General features: G+C 28.6%; 1 protein-coding gene across 1 annotated transcript in view; it reads right to left on the reverse strand.

Annotated features, from left to right (window-relative positions):
* Positions 1 to 24,716, reverse strand: part of Ggamma30A (guanine nucleotide-binding protein subunit gamma-e) — a 68,446-nt gene that overhangs the window by 33,980 nt on the left and 9,750 nt on the right. Inside the window, exon 3 of the mRNA XM_065500721.1 lies at positions 17,623 to 17,764. Within this exon, the coding sequence (XP_065356793.1) occupies positions 17,623 to 17,735 (113 nt within the window). The 5' untranslated portion in view covers positions 17,736 to 17,764. The remainder of the gene's footprint in view (positions 1 to 17,622; positions 17,765 to 24,716) is intronic.

Consider the following 24,716-nt stretch of genomic DNA (forward strand, 5'->3'; position numbering starts at 1 on the left):
GGTTTTGCTTTAATAGCTGAATTCAAATTGACTTTAAATAAAACATTATTTCCTACGAAAGAACAAATTGATTAATGCAAACTTTTGATTAGTTTTTTAAATTAATTAACTTACATTTAGAGTACGTGCCAAACGGATACAAAGTACTATGGTAAATTAAATTTTTGCTGTGCCAAAAATATACATACATACATACATATCAACTTTGACAATTGTCTAGAAAATTCAAAATGCATAATACATAATAAATTATTTATTTTCCACTTTTAAAATTATGTATGTATATTAGAGTTAATTTCAAAAATTTGATTTGCGGGTATCATCATTTTTCTGAAGGTTTTTGCGTAAATATAAATAATGGCGTCCTTTTTTTTTGGAAAATTTTCACTCCTTGTGGTGGTTCAACTAGAGTGATCAAATATTCGACATATTCCAAAAACCGGTTTTCGAATAATTCGAAAAAGCGTAATTTTTAAAAACCGGTTTTCGGTTTTTTCAATCAAAAACCGGTTTTTAAATTTTTTGTCAATTTATGAATTGAGTTTAAATTAATATTTTTTTTTATTAAAAAATCATTCAGTATTTTAAAAATTAATTTAACTTAAATTTAATTTATTTAACCCAACTTTTAATTCGTTTAATATTTTAAATCAAAAGAAATGATATACATATATTAATATAATATTAACACATACTAATTGTTAGTTGTATTTTTTAAAATAATATTACACGAAGAGAATACATTTTAAATGATTTGAGGACACACGAGTCCTCAATTTATTTTTGATTAAAAAAGTAACAGAAATAACACGTTCATTTATAGTTGAAATTATTGCATTGTATAAAAGATTTACTTTATTTTAACTTTTTGAAAATTTGTCCAAGTAATCAAAATCTGGCTAGTTGTAACAGTTGTGTGGATTTCGAACTTCTTTTATTGTTAAAATGAGCTGAGCTTCTAAATTTTGCGTGTCACATTCAATATATTCGTATGTGAAGCTGGAACGATTAAACCTTGTTATTAAAATCAGTAGTGACAATGACATTTTATGAGATCCACCAATTTAAAAGACACTCGGTTGGTATAAACTTCGTAGAACAGTAACCGTTATACGAAGCTAAATCAAACACGCGCCAGAACGAGACGTAAAATGTTCAAAGGTAAAAAACAAAAATGACCCGAAGTAATGACAATGACGCATTCAACATGAAATCATCATAACGCACATTTAGAAGAAAAGTGTTATTTGAAGTAATCGCTAATTATCAAAAGTAATCACAGAATCTTAAAATAAATAAAAAAATATTCGATTTTGTCGAATAATTCGAGACAAAAAAACCGGTTTGTCGAATAACTCGAAAACCGTCCTTTTGTAAAAACCGGTTTAAAAAAACTGGAAAATTGGAAAATAACCGGTTTTTCGAATAATTCGAAAACCGGTTTGACCACTCTAGGTTCAACGCACCTAAAGACGCGGATTTTGAGCACATTTTTCTGTAGAGTAAAAATGGTTGAATATATTGCAAATATGATTGCACTAGTCGATTCTGCATCAAAAATTAATACAATTGATGTTTTTTGAATCCTTAAAAATAGTTCCACAAGGAGTGAAAATTTTCCAAAAAAAAGGACGCCATTATTTTTATTTATCCAAAAACATTCAGAAAAATTATGATACCCGAAAAACAAATGAAGTGACCTGGTGACAAACGAATTCTAATGTATATACATACAAATGAATTTTGTCAATCATTTATTATTATTTATTATTAGTGAAAAACTTGTGTGCCCTATGAGCTAATGACATTTTATTCACCTCATATCTAACAACAATTTACTTTCCCTCATAATTTGCTATCCTCTGGCATACACTCTTAACACATGTATGTATGTTTAAAAAGTTGACGTAAAGAAAACTAGTTTTATTTGCGATTAATTTAAGTTTAAGTTGAAAATGGGCAATATCGGTCCATAATTTCACCTAGCCCCTATACAAATGTCGCCTCGGAATACAGTTTGAGCAGTCTTTCTTACATACATACATATGAATGTATGTATGTTGATTATGCTTCAATTCTGATAAAATTATGCACAAATTAGTTCGAAATACTCTGAAATTATACTGAAAAGTATGTCGAAAATCGGACAACATTTGTTGCTAGTCCCCGTACAAGGTTCTCATCCGAAAAGTATTGGAACATTCATAATTGTCTTACAATAAATATTATAGTGATGAAATTGGACATAAACAAATATTATATGAACCAAAAATCTCCAAAATAGTTTATGAGCCCTTATTCAAATTTAAAATGAAAATCAAGAACTATAAAATATATGTATATGTACGTATTATCTCAATTATAATAAGCACAAATGTTTCCAATATACAATTATTTTATAATCAAACTTTCCACAAAATCGTTACGGGTTCGCTACCAAATACAAAAAACTGTATCATACATGCCATATTATGTACATATATTTTATATTATTTTCACTTACAGAAGAACGTTCAACACACTTATTAGGATACATAATACCACAGGTGGTGTGGAAATGACAGCGTATGCCAGTCACATCATAAAAATAAAACTGCATTTGAGGTCTTTTGTATTTTACTTACATATACATATATTTGAATTCATGCAAAAAACTCTTTAATGTATTATATAATATGTACATTAGACCGGCATTATAAAAATATATTTTCTTTAGATGAGTCTTATTTTGCTCAGACCACCATGTTAGCATCAATTAGTTTTAGATACTAAAAAAAGACGAAAATAAGAACCTAATATTCGGACTAATCTGCAGCAAACCGAAATTTTTTAATCGATGAATGAATTTTATCAAAGCAAATCAAGTTTTTTTTCAGCGCAGGTCTACTGTAAATATATTTATTTATCCATACATACTATAATTTGTGTGCATTTATAATAAATTGTGTATGGAAGAGGCAAATGACATTATTATTATTGTTATTATTATTTTTTTTTACTTCACAGATACGACTTTTTATTCTGTTTCCATTTTTCTATAACACTATATAAATAATGTGTGCCATCACGAACAGTCCCTCTACTCTTCTACCCTAGTATCCATGTTACTTTATGCGTGTATACAATTGTACTGTGCAGACTGTGCAAATATCAATTTCAATAAAATCGTTCAATTCAATGTATGTATGTACAACTGTGGTCGGCATAAAGAGAACATGAAATATGGATTCTGTATTCGCGACTACACATTATCGCGATGGCCCGGTTATAGCGACGGCTTAAATCCCCGTCTTTTGGTATACTAACCTTTTTGGATGATTTTGATATTTAATTTTGTCAGTTTATTCGTGTCATTTGTTGTGTAAATACATCTCTTAATATGGGAAAAGTACAGCATATTTTAAAGACAACGACTACTCAAAAATTAGAAATTTAAAAAAAAAATTTAAATGCGGAGATTCCATAAATTCAATTTGCGTAAATTACAAGTGGCATAAGTCTTCGGTTTACAGCATTATAAAGCGATAAAATGCATTAAAAAAGTTCGTACGTACAACAGAAAGTGGCCCTGGCAAACGTTGCACCTTAAAAAAAGCTGACTAACCAAGAATGGAAAAAATGTGTTTTGTAAAGCAAAGGGAAAAAAACGTTCCAATATCAGCAGCGATCTTACAATCAAAAGCCAGTCATTTGTATTCCAAAATTTATAAAACCAATTCTGGTTTCCATGCGGTCCATTTTTGAAAGACTTTAAGGACTACGTTTATGAGCATGGGTTTACTCTTCACTAAATCCGCTATATATTATAGGGTGCTTCTAAATCACACTCTTGTCACATGTAATTAGAAAACGGCTCCCTGAAGAAAAATAGTAAAGAGCGAATAGCTTTTTTGTCCTGAAATTATTGGTTTTTGAAAAATTGAAAAAACCATGCGCCTTTAAATGCTTTTTCAATAATCCTTTAATATTCAACTCCAATAATAACGCCCGGATGACATCATTTATATTCACGTAAGAGAGGAGGAGTATTTATACATGAAGAAAACAAAATTGAAGTGGATTGTATAACATCGATAAACATATGCATACAATGATGGGCTTTGGAAAATGATAAGCCGACAACAGCTCTATATGAACTACGTGATTCAGCAAAAAACAATTCTAATTTTAAACAAGTAAGAAAGTATGGTCGGTCAAGCCCGACCATATAATACCCTACACCAAGTAAATGAGTAAAAATATTTTTCTTTTAAAATATCAATAATTTATATTCGTGAGTGATTTTCGGAAGTGGGCCTTATATGGGAGCTATGACCAATTATGGACCGATCACCATAAAATTAGGTCGTGTGATTTATGTCTATATGAAAGTTATTTATGTTGAATTTTGTGTATATACCAACATTTTTAAGTGATTTAAGCACGTTAAAGTGATTTTCGGAAGCGGGTCTATATGGGAGCTATGACTAATTATGGACCGATCGTAACAAAATTTGGTGACATGAATTTTGTATATATAAAACTTATTTGGAGCGAAATTTGTGTAGATACATATATAAATTAAAGATTTATGACCGATAAAGTCCAATTTCGAGAGGACATTTGTATGGGGGCTAGGTGAAATAATAGACCGATTTCAGCCAGTTTCTATAGGCTTCGTCCTTGGGCCGAAAAAATTATATGTACCAAATTTTATCGAAATATCTTCAAAATTGCGACCTGTACTCTGCGCACAAGGTTTACATGGACAGCCAGCCAACCAACCAACCAGCCAGACGGACGGACATCGTTTAATCGACTCAGAAAGTGATTCTAAGTCTATCGGTATACTTTAAGGTGGGTGTTAGACCAATATTTTTCAATAAAATTTTGGGTTCTGTTATCGCGAAAATTCAGTTTTCGGGACAGGTCTGGTTTTTAATTAGTCGCGAATACCGAGCTTGCACTGTATTAATTTTCTTTCTCTTTTGTACTCCTACCAGTTATTGATTGCTTATTTGATAATTTTTATCAATATACATACATATTTATGATCGTGTTCAGCCCCTGGTAGCTATGAGTGCCGCTCACTGATGTGGAAACATGTTTTACAAATTACGACAATAAATAAGTATGTATTTAACAAAGAAAGTTTTAATACCATTGAAATTTAAATACCATGGTAAACCACTAGTCGTGAATTGACTAAAACAGGTGTTTTACTTGCAAATTTGATTTTGATTTCCGAATGAACAACACTAAAAATGTGTGAAAAATGAAGAGTCTATCTAACTGGAAAAAATATGTTCTTTGATTGTGGTTTTGTACTAATAAGTATTATATGTAAATTAAATTTAAAATTTTACCATTGAAAATTTTACAACGAATTTTTAGTAAAAAAAAATTCTCATTAAAATATATTTTTATTGTTATTTTTTATTTTCGCCGTTATACTTGTTTATAATATTAATTTACACAATAGTCTAAAAAAGTTACCAAATACTCACGACAATGTCTGTGCTAGTTTAAGCCTTAAAAATACGTTTTCAAAGCATTATTTAAGACAAACAAAGGACAAAAGGCACACACAATGTTGTAGGCAAATTAACACAAAGAAATAAAAAAAACTGTTAATGCTACAGAGAAGTGCATGTAAGGCTGCCAGAATATTCATACTGATTTCACAGAAAAAATAATTTGCGAATTCTTAGCTCTTCTTATACCAAAAAAACTCTATAAAAAGTTGTTTCCAAACCATTTTATTCACGTATTTAAAATGTAGTTCACGATTTTTATGAGTTATTTTGAAATCTTTTCCAAAAATATTATTAATTTGCCTTCTTCAAGGCGTATTAATGTTTTCATTACTTGTTTTTAACTTCAGCTTAATAATGAGAAAAGGTATTTTTAATAAATATCAAAACTTTTTATCGAATATTTGTTCATAAAAATTGTGTGTTCCGGTAATGTTAAATAAACGGAATTTTTAATTATAATTACATACTTGTAATTGAAATATTATCAATTACAATTACAGCAATTGTAATTGAGTTCAATTCAACTGAATTTCAAGTAAACATAATTTAGATTAGATCATTTAGTGTTGTGATTCCAATTAAAATTTAACAGCATATGATCGAAATTAATATTTTTCTGTTACATTTAGAACACATAATTGTAATTTTCCAATTACAAGAAATGTACAATTGAAGAAATGCATACACAGAAAAAATTATGACTAAAATATTTTCAAACATATGTATGTTTGAAATCAGATTTGTATTTTATTATTTATTTTATTTGGTTTTATAAATATGTATTTGAATTGGTTTTAAATTTTATGGTTAACAATCCTAACAACTTTTTTTAATAATGAGAAACGTCTATTTGTTTTGTAAATCTTTTAACATAATGTACTTCAAATCAAGTACGTTTTCATTTTGTGATACATTTTTATAATATTAAAAATAATAGACAACACTTGTACATGACAAAATATTTTCTTTATTAAAATTTTATTTGATTTTTTTTTTATAGAATCAAACATTTTTTTAATGATTGAAAAAATTTTTGTTTGAATTTTTTTTTTATAGAATCAAACATTTTTTTAAATGATTGAAAAAATTTTTGTTAACTTTGAAACAAATTTATAGTGAATTTTGACAAACAGTTGTAAAATAATAATATATTATACATTTTGAAAAAAAAAATATTTATGTATGTACACTAGGGTAGCCCTAGTGGCCATTCTCACCCTCCAGTTTGGTGAACATTAGTAAAAAAATCATCCTGAAAAAATTTTAGGTAAATCGGTTGGTGTTAAGACGTGCCGCAGCCCTCTGAAGTTTTGAGATGCATTTACAAGGGGAAAAAATGCATTTTTTTCAGTTTTTGTAAAAATTTTGCCATTAAAAAATTAATTTTATAATTTAATTTAAAAGAATCGAAATGTGTACATAATTGTCGTTCTAATGAGACATAAAAAACAGAAATCGGTCAAAAAATGTTAAAGTTATTAAAAATTCGCCATGAATTTTGTAATTGGATTTCAATTTTTGTTTTTTCTGTGTATGTATGTATAGTGGAGTGTTCAATTATATTCAGCGTGTTGCTTAATATTGTTTTATTTCGTTTTACTGTAGCAAATCGCCGAGTCGTTTTTTTTTTTAAATTGTCCCATCAATTAGGGTATAACAAAATATTGACCCTAATGTTAGGTGGTGCCTAGTAATTGATTAATTTATTAAATCAATTTACAATTACATCTTACACATTAAATTTTGACATTACACTAATGTTTATAATATGGGGAAATACGTTAATCAACTAAGTTAAAAGACTGGACTTATAACGGCAAACTTTTGCAAAAATTATATGGACAAAATCAAGTATTTTTTTTATTAAATTAGATAATTTTATATTTGTAGGTACATTCAAATGTTATCCCCTAAGGTATTATTTAACATGTATGTTTGATTTATGTACTTCCCAGCAATTTGAAAAGTGACAATTGGAAACCTAACACAAGCTATTTTACTACATGTACCAAAAACTAGTTCGCTGTGGCTGCTATAGCGAATCGTCAATAAATACAGTTCTTGAAAATAGATACAAGTAAAATTAAATCCCTCTAAATTTGATTAACGATGCCCTATATTTTATAGTCTAAAATATTGCACTTCGATGATCACATGTAGTGCTGAATGCTACCATTGGTAATTTGGTATTTTAGACTCACATGCAATGCGTAATACCAAATAGAGACCAGTACATTAGTCATTAGACCATTTGACTCCAAAATGAGAGGTTATGAGTTCAACTCCGCTCTCTTGAAAATTTTTTTTTTTCTGAAATGCAGGAAGGAGTATTGGTACTACTGAACTTAATTTTGAAGTGTTATGACGAGTGTAGCAATCGGCCACCTGCAATGACATTCCCATGTTACATTCACCAGTCACTTAGTGGCGGAACTAGTTCAATGAACTGCAGGGTTGTTATAATTTTCAAGTTTACGTACTACACACACAACATGATGCATGTGTGTGTAATTTTAATGCAATTAGTGTTAATTCGATTAGCACACGGTTTGCCACTGGAGATTTATTTAACGTTATTGCTATAAAATTTTGGTTTTATTTCCCATGTAAACGTTGTTGCTTTGAATAAAGAAAATCAATTTCAGTAAACGACCTCTACCCGATTACTTTTCCATTAAGGTTGGCTTTTTAAGAATAATTAAATTAGGTGATGATGTTAAGTATTTTCTATAATTGTGTTTTGGATACGTTTACAGTGTTGAGCACAATTCTCTAGTTATTTCCAAACAATTTTTTTTATATTTATGTATTTTAAATACGATTTATGGATCATAGTGTAAAAATACATATAGGTAATTTGCACTGTAAGTATCGATTTGTTGAAATTACGGGCAAAAAGTACGGTATTATCAATTAAAAATAATCTTGGCTTTGGTAGGCAAATAGAGGCATTTAATTTGGGTGCACGTATGGGTAAAAAATAAAATATCCGCAATGAAATGAGTGTATTTTACGCTCTATTGTTCACATTCGGGTTGTGTACGTGTAAAGAAAAAATATAATTTAGAAAAAAATAAAATTTTTACAAAAATTTTGAAAACTTATTCTTTTGTTTTGCAAATAACACATTAAGAAAGGGTAAAAAGGGTAAAGTTGGCATTCAAAACAAGGATAAAAAGCAAAAAACTATAAATATAAGAAGCAAGTTAAAATTTAGGAGTAAATCATGGCAGAACTAACAAAGTAAAATTATTAGAAAGTATGGCTGACTTCATAAACGCATTTTGCAAAGCAACACTGCAATGCATAGTGTTCATAAACGCAATAGATTTTGTTTTGGCAATGTCGCAAGTTCATTACTGTATGGCAATGCTTGTCCATGCGCAGCATCTGTCAAATTTGTGAACTGTTTTTATTTATGATTCTTTACAAAACATTTATGCGTTCATGAATGTCACAAAATATTGCTTTGCATTTATGCGTTTATGAAGTCAGCCTATGTTCTCAATTATGCATTTCCTATAACGTCAAACAAAAGAAAATGTAAAAAATATAAAAAGGAAATGTCTAAAAAAATAATTGAATTTAAATTTTTATTACAAAAATTATCAATTCAGTATATTTTTAAATAAGTGTATACTAATTTTAATTAAAACGTTAAAAATTTATAAAATATCGTGATTTGATTAAATACATACATAGTTTGACGTTTTAGCGGCAAAAACTCTCTAATAATTGTACATGGTAACTGATTGTACCACTGAAAAACTTAAAATAAAAATTTAATAAAAATTAAAATAAGGATAACTTTTTAGAGAAAAACTAATTCATTTTCAAATACATCTGTTTCATAATCATCAGCATCACCGGGCCACAAAACATTTTTAATGAAATACTTAATTTTAAAAGTTTGATTTGTTTCAAAATCACATAGTTGTAACAAAAGGCGCCACAAAATATGGAAAAAGCGTAAAAAAATACCCTTTTGTAAAAAAGAGTATTTGGTAAAAATAAAAGGGTAACGTCACCAAAAAAGCGTCATAAAATACCCGAAAAGCGTCAAAATGGCAACACTGATTAAAGATGTCTCTATGTGTTTTTAATTACATTGAGAAAACTATGAATCTTTTAAATATACACTTTATAAAGAGTGGCAGGCAATTCAACAATATTTATTTGCGAACCTTTAAATATATAAAATATATTGTGAATCCTTATAGGAAGGGAATCGGCACCACAGCCGAATAAAGCACTCTTGTTATTTTATAATGCCATTGTTTTATTGTCCAGTAAAATGTTGAATATGTCTATTTGTGTTTTAGATGACGATATACATATAAAACCAACACACCAATAAACTTCAGATACATTTATTTGATTTTTACCAATAAATTTTAAAAAAAAGTCAATTGACTTGTATCTGATATCTATTGTTGAAAACAGAAATCAGTACTAGAATTTAAGCAATAAATTGCATGTTTCAAGGAAAACAAACACATTTTTCTATGTTTGACTCTCTAGTTATGTTAACAAAAGTAAGTCAGAAGGGAAATCAAAAGTTTAAAAAAGTTTTGTTGGACAAGAAAATATCATTGATTCCCTTTCTAATGGGGTGGCAAATCAGAAAAGCAAGCATTTTAAGAACAATTCGTAATATTTATAGAAATTAAATGAAATTATTTTAGTATTTATATCCTTTATCCACGTACATAAATATATTAATTGAATTGCTTAACGTTTTGTTATGCTTTGTAGCTATAACTTAATATTATTCGTCTTGGCTAGTTTTAAAGAATAGGTACTTTAAAGTCACAAATGTGCACTCCTAAAAAAGTTTATATTATTCGAAAAAATTAACTTAATTGAAAAAATTATACATACTTATAAATTTGTTTAGATGCAGAAATATCTTATGGGGGAAAATAATGCTACGAAGAATTCTAAGTAATTTTGGTTAGAAAACATAGGACTAAAATGGATTTTGACCTTGCGGAAAAATATTTTATATGTAAAATCCATTTTAGACTAGAGTAAAGTTGCATAGACTTCTAGAGTAAAGTTGCATAGAATTCTTCGTAGAATCGTATTCACCCGTACGATTGTTTGTCAAAAAATCGACCCGCCCTAATGAATAGATCTGAATAAAACCAACTTGACTTTTTCCAAAACAGGAAAAAAATGAATGAAAAGATAAAACAACTAAACAAAAATTATTTAAAAAAAATTAAATAGAAGAGAGTAAGGGTGAGAAGATACGATTTGTTATCTTGTCAGAAAAAGTAAAAACACTTTGCAGCAGTTTATATGTAGGTGGGAGGGTGGTTGAGCTTGATAAACATTCATTTTGAAGTGAGTTGAATTTTGATACGTGTATTTAACAGAACAAAAATAAACTTTGCTCGCAAAAAACGTTGACATCATTTAACATTAAAATGAGTTCAAGCTCTTTCATAAAGCGTTCAGCCAAGAAAAAGCTTGGTTGGTTGGTTGTAGACCTCTTTTTTTCATTCATTCGTTCATTCATACATGCATGATATATAGAATGTTAACAAACCACAAAGAAATTTACATACACACGTATATTAAAGCACGTTTCATTCTTTTAAACCCACAATTATACCGTACATTAAGGTGGTCGATATTCCCGGCATAAATTTACAAAATTTACAAACACGTCAATTTTAGGTTTCAATTTAGTGTATCCATTGAGTTCCACAAAAATTACATAATTTTTAAAAATATTAATTTTTAATGCGGCGAGAAAATACAATATTATATTATACTAGATGACCCGGTGCGCTTCGCCACCCCAATTAGAAGAAAGAAATAGTACTATTAAGTCTCCTTTTGTGAATCTAATTGTAAAGGCTTAAATTTATATTTCTGGGTTCATTATTATAGAAAATGCAAAAGAAACTTACCACTAAAGTCACCTTTTGTGAATTCAAATTCATTCAGAATTCATTCAGTGTGCCTAAGTTTAAATTTTTAAGTTTATTATTATAAAATATTCAAAAAGTACCATTGATTATCACTTTTGAAGCCGCATTCACTAAACCATAACCCGTCAAGTTTGAATTTTAAATTTATATAGCATTTCCTATATTATCAACTAATTTTGTTTCCATAAAACTTAATATTTAATAAATTATCACAAAACCATAACCGATCGGTTTTCAATTTTTTAAAAGCGAAACCGCGGTTTTGAAATTCTTCTAGGACCATTATTATAGAAAATTCAAAAAAGTACCCATGAGAATAATGAAAAAGTATCATGAAGTATGCCCTTGAATTTTAACTCACTTGGGACCAAAAAGTCTACCCCTAGAATTCTCACTCACTTAGGACCATATATGCTTAATTTCATATTTCTAAGTCCATTGTTATAGAAAATTCAAGAAAGTACCATTAGAATATGGAAAAATACCATAAAAGCCACACTTGAGGTTTCCCATTCACTCGGTTCCATATAATCTTTATGAAGAAATTACAAAAAGTACAATTTGAATTAAGAAAAAGTACCAAAAAGTCTCCCCCTAGAATTATCACTGACTTAGGACCATGTATGCTTAATTTCATGTTTCCAAGTACATTGTTATAGAAAATTAAAAAAGTACTATTAAAATAAAGAAAAAGTACCATGAAGTATCCGCTTCAATTTTCACTCACTTAGACCATATATGCTTAATTTCATGTTTCTATATGTCCATTGTTATAGAAAATCAAAAAGTACCATTAGAAGAATAAAATAGTACCTAAAGTTCAGTTCTCACATTTTGGCACATGTCTCAAACGATTAAAATCCGTGTTAATATGCCCAAGAAAAAATATGTTTAAAAAAAATATAAACCTTGGCACTCGAGTTCCAAATAACAACCTGTTAGTTAATTTCTGTATCGTGGTGGGAGCTCATAATAAAATATTCGTATGTCTATGTCAAATTATAGAAAAACTTATTTTATGAAAAAGTACCAAAAATAAACACAATTTTTATCCTTTAAGGGTTCGAATTTTCAAAAATTACCAAACTTATATTTTTTATTTTTTGATAAGTATACATAAGAATACGATTTAAATTTTGTTTCTACTTTTTTTTTGGTTTAAAAGATATATATGGTGCCAAAAAAGTACCAAAATACAGTTATTACTAGTGTTTATAAACCGGTTAACCGAAAAACCGGTTTTTCATCGAAATCTCGGTTTTTTGCGAACCGGTTAATTTGAAATGTTGATTTTCGGTTAACCGGTTTATCCGATTCTAAATAGTAGAGGACGATGAGTTTACTTAAAAACTTTTTCAGAATAAATATCACATAATGAAACTATTAAAAATTAAAATTAAATTCCGCATAATTCTATAAGTTTAGGCTAAATCTTACTAATGATTCATTAAAAACTTAGAGATGATCTTACCAAGCGTTAAATTGAATTCGATGTATATACCTTCTTTCAATACATTTGACTTCATTGACTTCATTATTAGTAAGGAGAGACAAAAAACGTTCTAAAATCCATAACAGCTAAGAGGAAGTGCGTTTATATCTTATAGGTCCTTTTTTGCGATTTGTAACATTTTCTGTTTCATATCAGAAAGTAGAGGTGATAATAAATTTCAAAATTATCAAATATTTAATTAAAAAAGTGATTTACATTTTTTGATTGAAATTTAATGAACAAACCAATAATTAAAACAAGTATTATATATTTAGAAACAAATTTATGCTCAATTCCATTTTACTGAGATAATAATTTTGAAATTTTTACAAAATAAATGGAGTTAGCCCTTTTGTATATTTATAGTTATTTAATATTAACCATTCCTGACTATTAAAAATTACAAACTTTAAAGCTGTATATACTTTATTGGACATTTTATGTATTATACATATATATAACGGTTAACCGGTTTTTTCTATGTCGGTTAACCGAAAAACCGGTTTTTTAAAAAAACTCAATTTTCGGTTAACCGACAAACCGATTTTTTAAAAAGTCGGTTTTTTATAAACACTAGTTATTACCCGTTTTCACCCCTAAAAGGTTCGAATTTCGAAAAAGTACGAAACACCTGACAGCTGACTTTTTAAATGGAGTAACATGCAATTTTAAGTTTGTTTGTATCTTTATTAGTTTTGAAGATATAAGGTTACCGAATTTACCCGTTTTTACCCTTTTTTAGCCCCTAAACGTTCGAATTTCCAAAAATCCCTTCTTAGTGGATCGTTTTGGCTTCAGTCGTTTGGGCTGTGCAATGATGAATCAGTCAGTCAGTCATTCAGTCGGTCAGTCAGCAACGTTACTCTTTTATATATATCTATATGTAGATGATATGACAAATTTACTATAATCAAACGAGATATAAACAAAACTACTTCTGATAAACAAAAACCTCATACTTTTTCTAACATTATAAAACGCTAAAACTAAAATTTTCAATGCAAAAAAGGAAAAGCATCACTTTCATAATACAAAAAAAAACAATTCATTATTATAATTTATTTTCAAAATTTACCGCTAAAATAAATTTTTCTTCAAAAAATAACCAAATTTGAATTAATTTATTATTAAGAAAAATTTATATATTATTAAATAAAACGTTTTTGAGTGTAAATATAATTAATAGACATTATATTTATTATGACAAAATCATTTTAAGAGCAATCAAGACGCTTAAGTTTTACTAAATGAAATCATATTCATTCTGTATTATATTATGTACTTGGATTTTTACACTACTTCTACTACATATTTCGTCCTTATTAAACAAACTATAAATTATATCCATATAAATAAATACACATTCATATTTGCTTTTTTGCAAACATTAAACGGAAATTACCAGTAGTTTTGGAATTTAGCATTAAATGCCTATAAAAATAATTTAACTTCATACTTGTAGCCGGAGAAAATAAAATATTTGTAAATGTACGACAATAACCAATGCAAGGGGCTGGGGTGCAGTCAGACTGTACAAGAATTATTAACTTTAAATATTGAAAGGGGGAAGAAGGAACTGTTTTTAATTGAAATTATATAAAATGATTTACACAAGACTAACATAAATGAATTTTTTATTTGATTTGCGCTATTAACAAATTGGCTACATGAGGATTATGTATTTCAATTTCATTTCATTTGAATTTTAATTAACTCAAACAGGAAATTTGTTTTTTTTTATATAAAATCACTTCTCAACATTTTCAAATACTTAAAACACTTACAAACTTGTTTAGATAGATGTTGAATGATTGTGGAATTCTAAAATATTGTACATAAGACGTGCTCTTTAAAAAATAGATTTTGCTTTAGGTGGGTCTAATTTTGTTCTTTAGTATCTAAAACCGTGCGGTTTTCTAGTTTAGTTTAAAAATTTTGAGATTTTGCGATTATAATCCGAAATATATGAAAAATAAATATAGAAACTACCACAACTACTTTGTTTAACATTATAAATTACACTGTGCTAGTTGAAAAAAAAATGTCAAGCGGGGCACCCAGTGGGTTAAACTAATTCGGGTATGCTAAATTCAGTGGTGTCAACCGTTTTTTTAGGTTAGCTCGTATTTTTGAGATATACCGTTATTTCGTAAATGGAGGAGGTTGCACAATATATATTCAAAAAGGGTTTAGTTTATTGAATAAACTAAAATCTCCGCAGTTGTTTTAGAAATATAAATTTTTGTTGCAAACAAAAATATTTTTTTTTGGGAAAATTTCGAATTTTTTGTTTTATAAAACGGCATAAAAAAATTGGAGAATGCAACCAAAAAAAATTATATTTCTAAAACGATTGCGAAGATTAAAAACGTGTTAAGCCTTAATTAAAGGTAATATTATTGCGGAATTTCGATTTTTTTCAGTTCATTCAATAAACTAAACCGTTTTTGAGTTACGCGAATATATGTTATGCAACCTCCTCCATTTTTGAAATAACGGTATATCTCGAAACATAAAAAACGGTTGGCACCACTGAATTCAGCGTACCCGAATTAGTTTATTAGATGATTTTAATTGAGTTTTGTAAAATAACTAACGAAAAAAAAATTATGAAAAAGTGATTTTCCAGGGTCCCACTCAATGAAAACCAAAAATACCACTTTTCTTTATTGACTATGTTGTAACCGGCGTTGAGCTTTACTCAACATAACTTTGCGATATTCGAACATTTAGATGGTCGCATGAAACGCATGAAAAAAGCAAACAAATTACAATTTTTCCTATACGATACATATTAATTTCAAATCGATATATCTCGATTCCTAGACCTGACCCAGCGAAACGTCGCATAGTGCTATTTATGTATGTTGTTTTTAAATTTTAAATAATTCATCGTTTTATTTTTAACAATGTGAATATATTTATTTTTATACATATTTGCTTTGTTTAATAAAATATGTAAATAATTCACATTGGCGTCCAAAACATGTTTAATTTTGAATTTAGTAGTTTATTATTATTTCTCTAGTCTGCATAATTTACATATTTTCTTGCTTTTTTCAACAACAAAAACACTTAAATGTTTGCTCATTTCAGTGTGGTTCGTTAGAAATTTTAATGGAATGTGTAAGCAGAAATAATATTCATAAAAAAGATAAAGATAAAGAAAATTATAGGATGTTAAAGATTGAAGTTGATAGCGAGAAAAATTACAGAATTTAAGCAATAAATTAAGGTCTTTACTTTGCTATACAAATTAAATAAAAAGAAAATTAATACAGTTAATTTTTTATTTGAACTTTATAAGAATATTTATGTATGTATGTATATTTATATTGCTCCTAGCAACAAATCGTTTTGATGTAAAACCTAGTACATACATACTATATGTTTTTATGACTTGCTTGTTGGAAAGATAATGCAAAATTGTTAAAAATATTATTGAATTTTAGTATTAAGTGAGTGGTCTTGCTACTTTGCAAATTCTAAATTTACTAAAAACTAATTATGTAGTAGGTTCCAGATCGAAATTTAGATTGTCTGTATAATGATTTGTTGACGATAAAGCCAACAACATCTTTGGTAAGTGATAGAGTTTACTCTGTGACTGGAAACTTTGCCACACAAATTTGAAATAGGAAGTAAGATGATGACTCGTTACGATAAATGCATTAGTTATTTAAACAAAATTTAAAAAGTCTGTTTATTACATTTAGTGTAACTAATATTTACTATCGTATTTATAATTGTTTAATATGAATGATAATTTAAACATGATACATTTCTGTTATGGGTGTGTCAAATCTTTTTTGTATGAATCAAATCTTTCACGCTAGACTACCAATATTAATTCTAAGGAAATTTAACAGATATGTATATCTCTTCTTTGATTTTATAGTGAAGTTTAAAAGTCAAAATTCTTTTGCTCACAATACCACTCTGTTTTCATTTTTGTTTAAAACAATACTTATTTATTTATTTATATTTTTTTTCAGACATAAATATCCATCAAGCTTTGTTGTTGTGTTTGACGGTAAGCTTTATACATATGTACATATATTTGTTTTATTATTTTTATAGACACATGCTAAACTTTGAAAGAAAGAATGAAAGAAAGAAATAAAAACAGGCAACCCAAAAAAGCAACAAAGTTGTTTTCATTTTCTATTTGTTTTGTTGTTAAGGGTCTTAACATGGCTCTAAAAAAACACAAAAGGAGGAATAAAATTGTACTTCATCTAACATTTATATCGCACACTTTAACATACAGCCGCATACGGACACGGACACGCACACCCTCAGACCCCAGTTACAGTTATAGAAACTCACACACACAACAACACGCATACAGAGGTAAATAATGGTTTTCCAAATAGACTGAAGATAACTTTTTCTTTTTCCAAAGTGTTTGTTTTTTGGGGTTGAAAACACTCCTTCATCTATGCGTGTATTTATTTAATAGTAGTAAAATAAAATTTTTCCGAAATTCAAATCAAACACTTTAACAAACCTTTAACACATTTATCTGTAGATACATAAAACTATTTTTTTTTTTATATTTTTTAAATATTTTCTCACTTTAATTGCTAACTATTAAATGCTTTGTCATTATTAGATATTTTGTTTTTTTTTTTTGGGTATTTTTTATATATTTTGTTTGTTAATTACTCACTCTGCAATGCTTTTAGACAACGGCCATCTTTCCATGTTGGCCTGATATTTCATATTTTCGATTTGTTTCTTTAATGCGTCCCGATCCATGTTTTGTAAAGCACTGGGATCCATGGCGGCTAAAATTTATCAACATACCACTCCTGCAAAGAAAAAATACACACACAATACATTAAAAAAGCTTTTATGGCTCTCACATGTCCTTTTATAAATGTGCAGAGAGAGACTGAGACACAAAGAGGCATTTTTCATTAACTCATGTTTGTATTCACGTGTATTATTTTCAAAACAATTGTCAATTCGACTCCTGGCTAGAAAACTCTCAGCATGAGTTCAGTGTTTGCTTCTCAGTATGGCGAATGTTTTCCCGGTTATTTTTGCTATAATCACACCTTAAAAGTTACAGGGTCTTAAAGTAATCCATAGTTAGAATACTATACATACTATAATTATTAAAACTAAATATGCATGTATGTATGTAGGTAGTAAGTTTATTCATATTATAATAAAATGTTCAAAGTAATTTATAAGAAATTATGATTTACAAAACTTTGATATAGCAACATCTTGTAGGTTTCTAATGTATCTTCATATAAATCAAATCCGTTTATAGTTTAGAATTTCTGATTCATTTTGTTCATAGTTGTTAAGTTTTTCTTTTTGATTCTATGATAAGTACAAAAAATATGTTGTATTTTGTGTTGCATATTTAGCTCATGTCCTCATTTTATGTTGCTATAATATACATAATTACCGTTCTCTGCTTTGTTAGTTACCTCTCATCAAAACCCATGAAATCCTCCCCCATGCGCATTGACACAAATTAAAACAAAAGTCCTTTAAGGATATTCCGCTGTTGACTTTTAGGTAAAAACTTTTGAAGCTTGTGCAGTGCACTATCAAAAGCTCTATGTACCATAATAATGTCAATAAAAATAACACAATGTTTTTAATTTACTTACGTCTTGTCATATTTTGTTTCCATTACATAAATTCTGATACATACATATTTCGAATTCTTTGATTAGGAAATGAACAAAACTAATATTTCAGAATATCTTTTAATATAATATCCAAAAAAAAAATTATCATACTTACGGCCATTTTCACAATGTACGATTAAAAGTTAACGTGAACTTTAACCGCAAGTTAGGCTAATATGAATTTTACAACAAGTTGCTGTTAAATATAACCGAATAAATTTCGCCGATTAGCATCTTAATTGTAAGAAATATAATAAAAGAACATGGAAAAACATTTATATTTTTGTAATATTTATAATTTTTAAAAGTGTAAAGCGATGAAAAGTAAATTTTGCACGGGGTGATCCATATATCACCCGGATATTGCGCTTACAAACCAAACAACAAATGTGCACTTTTCCTTGTTGGTTTTCAGTAATTGTTGTTCAGTTTGTTCTGCAAATTTTACAGTTAGGTACCTTAATATTTTTGAGTTTTATACGTGTTTTTATTATACCACTAAGAAAACACAAATTATTATTTTTTATGCCGTCTTTTAGACAATTTTTTATATTTCAATGTTTCATTACACAAATATATGCATTATTGCCATACTTTCTACTGAATGCTTTGGTTAAGTAATCAAATGATGGTGAAACGTAAATGGGTAACCGTTGGTTAAATGGTCCCCGTTAAACAAACCGACAGTTTGTTAATTTTCCGGTTAAAATTAAATAATCGTACATTGTGAAAATGGCCGTTAAAAGTATTTATTTTTATTTATTTTATTAGTGCTTTGTTTTAATATTCGTGCTTTCTAAAAGTTTATAGTAAAAGTAAGCTCACAGGTTTTTACATTCGATAAAATATAAATTTAGCCAAGCCATAAACCTTTTTATTGCCTCACATAAACACTCATAAGCACAGGCATATTAGTATACTCATTGGGGATCCAAACGAGACTGGATTTTTCAATCCCGGCTTTCGGGATTTTGTAAATGTAAATCACATTGAAAAACATAAAATTTAACAATAAACACAATTTTAATTTCATTAATATACTTACAGTATAACTAAAGCACCCCCTCAGTGAACTTTTTTCATATCATATATTTTTTTTATACCCTTCACCTTCGTGAGAACGGTATATATAAGTTTGTCATTCCGTTTGTAATTTCTACATTTTTCATTTCCGACCCTATAAAGTATATATATTCTGGATCCTTATAGATAGGGGAGTCGATTAAGCCATGTCCGTCTGTCTGTCCGTCTGTTGAAATCAATTTTCTGAAGACCCCAGATATCTTCGGGATCCAGAAATCGAGAATTTTGCTATTTAAAATCAGCAAAATCGGTCCACAAATGGCTGAGATATGAGGAAAAAACCAAGACAACCTCGATTTTTGACCTATTTTTGACCTATATCTGGATTACTAAGACATTAATATAGACAATATGGATATATAATGATAGATAATTCAAAGTCATTTGCAACGACGTATATAAGACCATAGTAAGTTGGACCTACAATGGGTCAAAATCGGGAAAAATTTTAACCCGAATTTTTTTTCACAAAAAAAATTTAAGAAACAAAAAAAAAAATTTTAAAATTTTAAAAAAAAAATATTTTAAAATTTAAAAAAAAAAATTTAAATAACAATCGAAAAAAATTTTTAAAAAAAATGAAAAAAACAACTGGAAAAAAATTTAATTTTGTTTACCTAAAAATATTTAAAATTTTGAAGTATAACTTGGTGAAGGGTATATAAGATTCGGCACAGCCGAATATACCACTCTTACTTGTTTATAAAACATAGTTTTAAATTTCTACGAGTATTTTGTATTATTTTCATTTGTTAATATAGAGGTATCTTAAAATCAAAAAATATTTAAAGGCAGAAAAGGTAGGTTAAAACGCGATGGCAACTCTGATCGAATAAGTAATTAAATTGTGCAGCTGATCAATAAAATATACAATTTGTAGTAAAAAGAGATTAAATAATTGAAAAAACGTTTCTAATTGCTAAGGAATTTTAGAATAATCGTGTGTCTTATAAATTATATGAATGTCAGTCTATAATTTTTGACAAAGTATCATCTTAATTTTGTGACTTTGGTGTGCAGACTTTTTCATATCTTTACCTGATGTTCTACTTAATCGCCGGCCTTTTTATTTGAAGTTTTTTACATTGTCCTACTCTAACCGAAGATACTTGCATTGCTGAATTGTTATCCAAAACATACTGTCGTTTCACTCTAACTGAAGTTTAAGTATATTTCTTCACTTCGGAAAAAAAAATATATAAAAGAACACATTTTTTATTGCTGTTATTTACAAACTTGGATGCCGAAAAATATAAACAATGACAGGCAAAAAAGTCGTATGTCCTTTATGCAAGGAGTGGATGAAGGATTTTTATCATTATCCTTAAAACACAGCGGTATATTTTTCAAATGCACAAATTGTTTAAACAAACCTGAAGAACCAGATAATAGCAACATATCCAATGAAATCAGCCTTGTTAATAAAAAATTGGACAATTTATCACAACAAATATCAACCAATAATGTCAACATTGATAAAAAAACTTGAGAATGTTGGTGCAGATATTAGAAATGAGTTCACTTCTCGTTTTACTAAGTTGGAGGAGGAGGTTATCAACTGTAATGCTCTTGTTAAAAGTGTCGATGATGGCGTTAATTTTAAAATGAAGAAACTCGAAGATGAAAATAACACCTTATATCACAGAATGAATCGCGCAGATATAGTTATCACCGGCTTACCTAAGGGTCTTTTAAGTCTTGTAAATACTGTAAAAGATATTTGCACATTTTTTAAAATTACTATCGCCGATCGTGACATTCAACATGTTTGTTATATGAACAAAAAAGAATCTGTGCTGGTAAAATTTGGAAATGTTATGTTGCGAGACTTGGTAATGGGCGAATACCATAAAACACGTTCCCTAAAGCTTGGAGATATAGATAAAAGTGATATTACTACACGCGTATATCTAAATGATCATTTTGCTCCTATGGCTTCTAAAATGAATTATATATGTAGACAGCTTATAAAAAAGGGGAAAATTTAAAAATTCAAAATTTATAACGCCGACAAGCCCAAAGTTTCAATAACGTATAAAGATGGTTCTGAAGTCTCAATGGGATTTGAAAAGTGTGTAAATGATCTAGTTCCAATGATTAATGAATAATTTTGTAGTCTTTTTTTCCTATATTGATCTCTTTATTTAATAATTTTGTTAAAGTTGCTTTTACATTATTTCACAATTTGTTATTCATATTTTGTGACATGTCCCAATAAGCATTTTTGCTGGAATTCATGTTGAAAACAAATGTAATTCAAGCTTTAAAATAGAGTCTAACAAATTAATTATAGTATTATTACACTTTATAATCCCTATTCATAATAAATTTTTAAATTTATTATATGTTTATAAAACAAATTTTGTATGGAAATTCTGTTTTATAAACCTTTTATAAAATTAAAAATTTATTATGAATAAAGTAAAAGGAAACTAAAATTCGAGTCACATGTATTTTGTTTGAAACTAACACCACTTTGCGTTTTTTGAGTAGCGCTCTCTGGCATTCAGTGCACTGATACAAAGGTTTGTAAGAATGATTTATTTTAATTTTTTTTCCCAATTACGTACGTGTGAAAGAAAATAAAACCAGAGAGCTCTTACGTACGTGTGAAAGAAAATAAAACCAGAGAGCTCTTAAGGTGGCGCTTTGCCGATGTCTGGTCTAAAACATAATTATATTTGCATTCAAGTTTAATTCCAACAAAATGTTAATGAGCTTGAATTTTTGGTGCTCTGGTGCTTATTGGTGTTTTACTTTGTGAGGCAATGTAAGAGTACCGCTATTGAATATTATATATTTTTTTTTGATGAGCTGAAAAAATGAAATCTATTACTTGCAATTTTTATATTAATTTTGTAATTACTGTAATTTATATGTACTATTGGTTCCCCCGCCAAACTTTTAATATATACTTTTTTGATATTAAATGATTGATTGCAATATTGGTCCGATTGTTAGCGACAATACTCTTTTAAAAAATAGCCTTAACTCATGTTTAAAAAACTTGAACATTGGTCACGCTAACTGCCAGAGTATTTGTCCATCAAATGGTTCGAAATTGAATGAATTACGCCATGTGATGGAGGGTCGCTATTTGGATGTTTTGGGAGTAACAGAAACATGGCTTAAGCCATATATTTCTACGAAGGCTGTATCTATTCCTGGATATACATTATATAGGAATGATCGTCCTGTTTGGCAGGGTAGAGGTGGTGGCGTTGGCGTTTATGTATCCGATAAATTGAGAAAATATTGGTTTTTAGATCAACTGGGTATAATGTTTGTGAGTCCATATTTGTTGAAGTCTATATAGGGAATACGAGAATGCTTGTTGGGGTGGTGTATTTACCTAATGATGACTTTAACAATTTGAATGTGTTTGAGGAGTTGCATGCTGATCTTTTTTATGAATACAATGATGTAGTGATTGTGGGTGATTTTAATCTGAATCTTTTTGATTCAGGCTTGTTTTGTTAGAACTTTTTGTGGACGTAATGGACTTACCCTTCACCATAACATGATTCCAACACATTTCAATATTGGTACTATTATAAATTTGTCTGGTCAGTTTCAATGTCCATTTTTAAACTCTGAACATGCTTTTATTTTTATTTCAATAACCTTGAAAGAAAGTGTGAATGAAGAACAATTCGAGTTTAGGGATTTTAATAATGTTGACATGGTTGGATTAGAATATTTTTATAACTCATATGATTTTTCTTCAATTTACTGCACAAATGATGTTGATTATCAGGTCAATTTATTAGACACTTTCCTCGAGTCTGCTTTTTCGTTTGTTCCCATTGTTCGTCGCCTGCATAAAATCGGTGTTGAGTCTTGTATGAGTTCTAGGGAGATTGTACATGCAGTGTCTCTAAGAGATATCGCATACAAAGGCTTTCGTGAAACTCATACAGATGAGAATTGGCGGACCTATTGTAAATACCGTAACAGGGCAAAGAATATTATTCGAAAGAATATTATTCGTGATGGTGTTGAGAAATTTAAAAGATGTGATAATGCTAATATATGGAATGCTAATATATTGAGGAACGCTGGATGCCTTCAACGTGAATCAACTTTATTTGATTATTTGGTAATTCTGAAGTTACTGCAGAAGAAATTGATTTTAATTATTTGGATGATGGCCCATGCTTTACATTCAATAATGTTTCTGAGTTAGAACTTTTTGATGCTTTTAATAAATTGAAATCTAATGCTGTTGGCGCAGATGGAATTCCGTTAAAGTTTGTAAGATTAATATTTCCAGCCATTAGTGGACACATTTTACATATAGTTAATACCATATTAACTACTTCCGTTTATTCATCTTCTTGAAAGCTCGCTCTCAGGGTTGTTCCGATTCCTAAATCTGGTCATGGTCTGTCTATGGCAAATTTGCGGCCTATTAGTATACTTCCGGTTATATCCAAAATTATTGAACATCTGTTAAAGGCTGAAATGTTAGAATACCTGGATAGGGAAAATTTGATTTGTGATGGTCAGAATGCTTATAGAAAGGGATATGCAACTTCGTCTCTTTTAGTTGAAATGACTGATATGATTAGAAGAAATTTAGATCAAGGTAGACTTAACTTATTGGTGTCACTTGATCTCTCTAAAGCATTTGACAGAATTGATCATTGTGTTCGTATATCGAAACATCGTAATAACTTCAAATTCTCAAGGTCAGCTTATAAACTATTATATTCTTATTCGTTCACAATTTGTTGATGTTGGAGGTAACTTAAGTGCTATTCGTGATATAGCTTGTGGTGTTCCACAAGGATAAGTTATAGGTCCTCTATTACTCATATTATACTTAAATGATTTGGTTGTTGATCTTATGAATTCTCATCTATGTAGTCCTTTTATTTTTGCGGATGATGTCCAATTACTTTTTAGCAATGATAGGCAATTCATGGATGTTTTAGAAGCTGTTACGAATTTTTGTCTTAGTAATTTTTCATCTTGGATGTCTAATAATCGCCTTAGTATTAACTTGGAGAAGACAAAATGCATATTT

This window comes from Calliphora vicina, chromosome 2, assembly GCF_958450345.1.
Source record: "Calliphora vicina chromosome 2, idCalVici1.1, whole genome shotgun sequence".
Taxonomy (NCBI): domain Eukaryota; kingdom Metazoa; phylum Arthropoda; class Insecta; order Diptera; family Calliphoridae; genus Calliphora; species Calliphora vicina.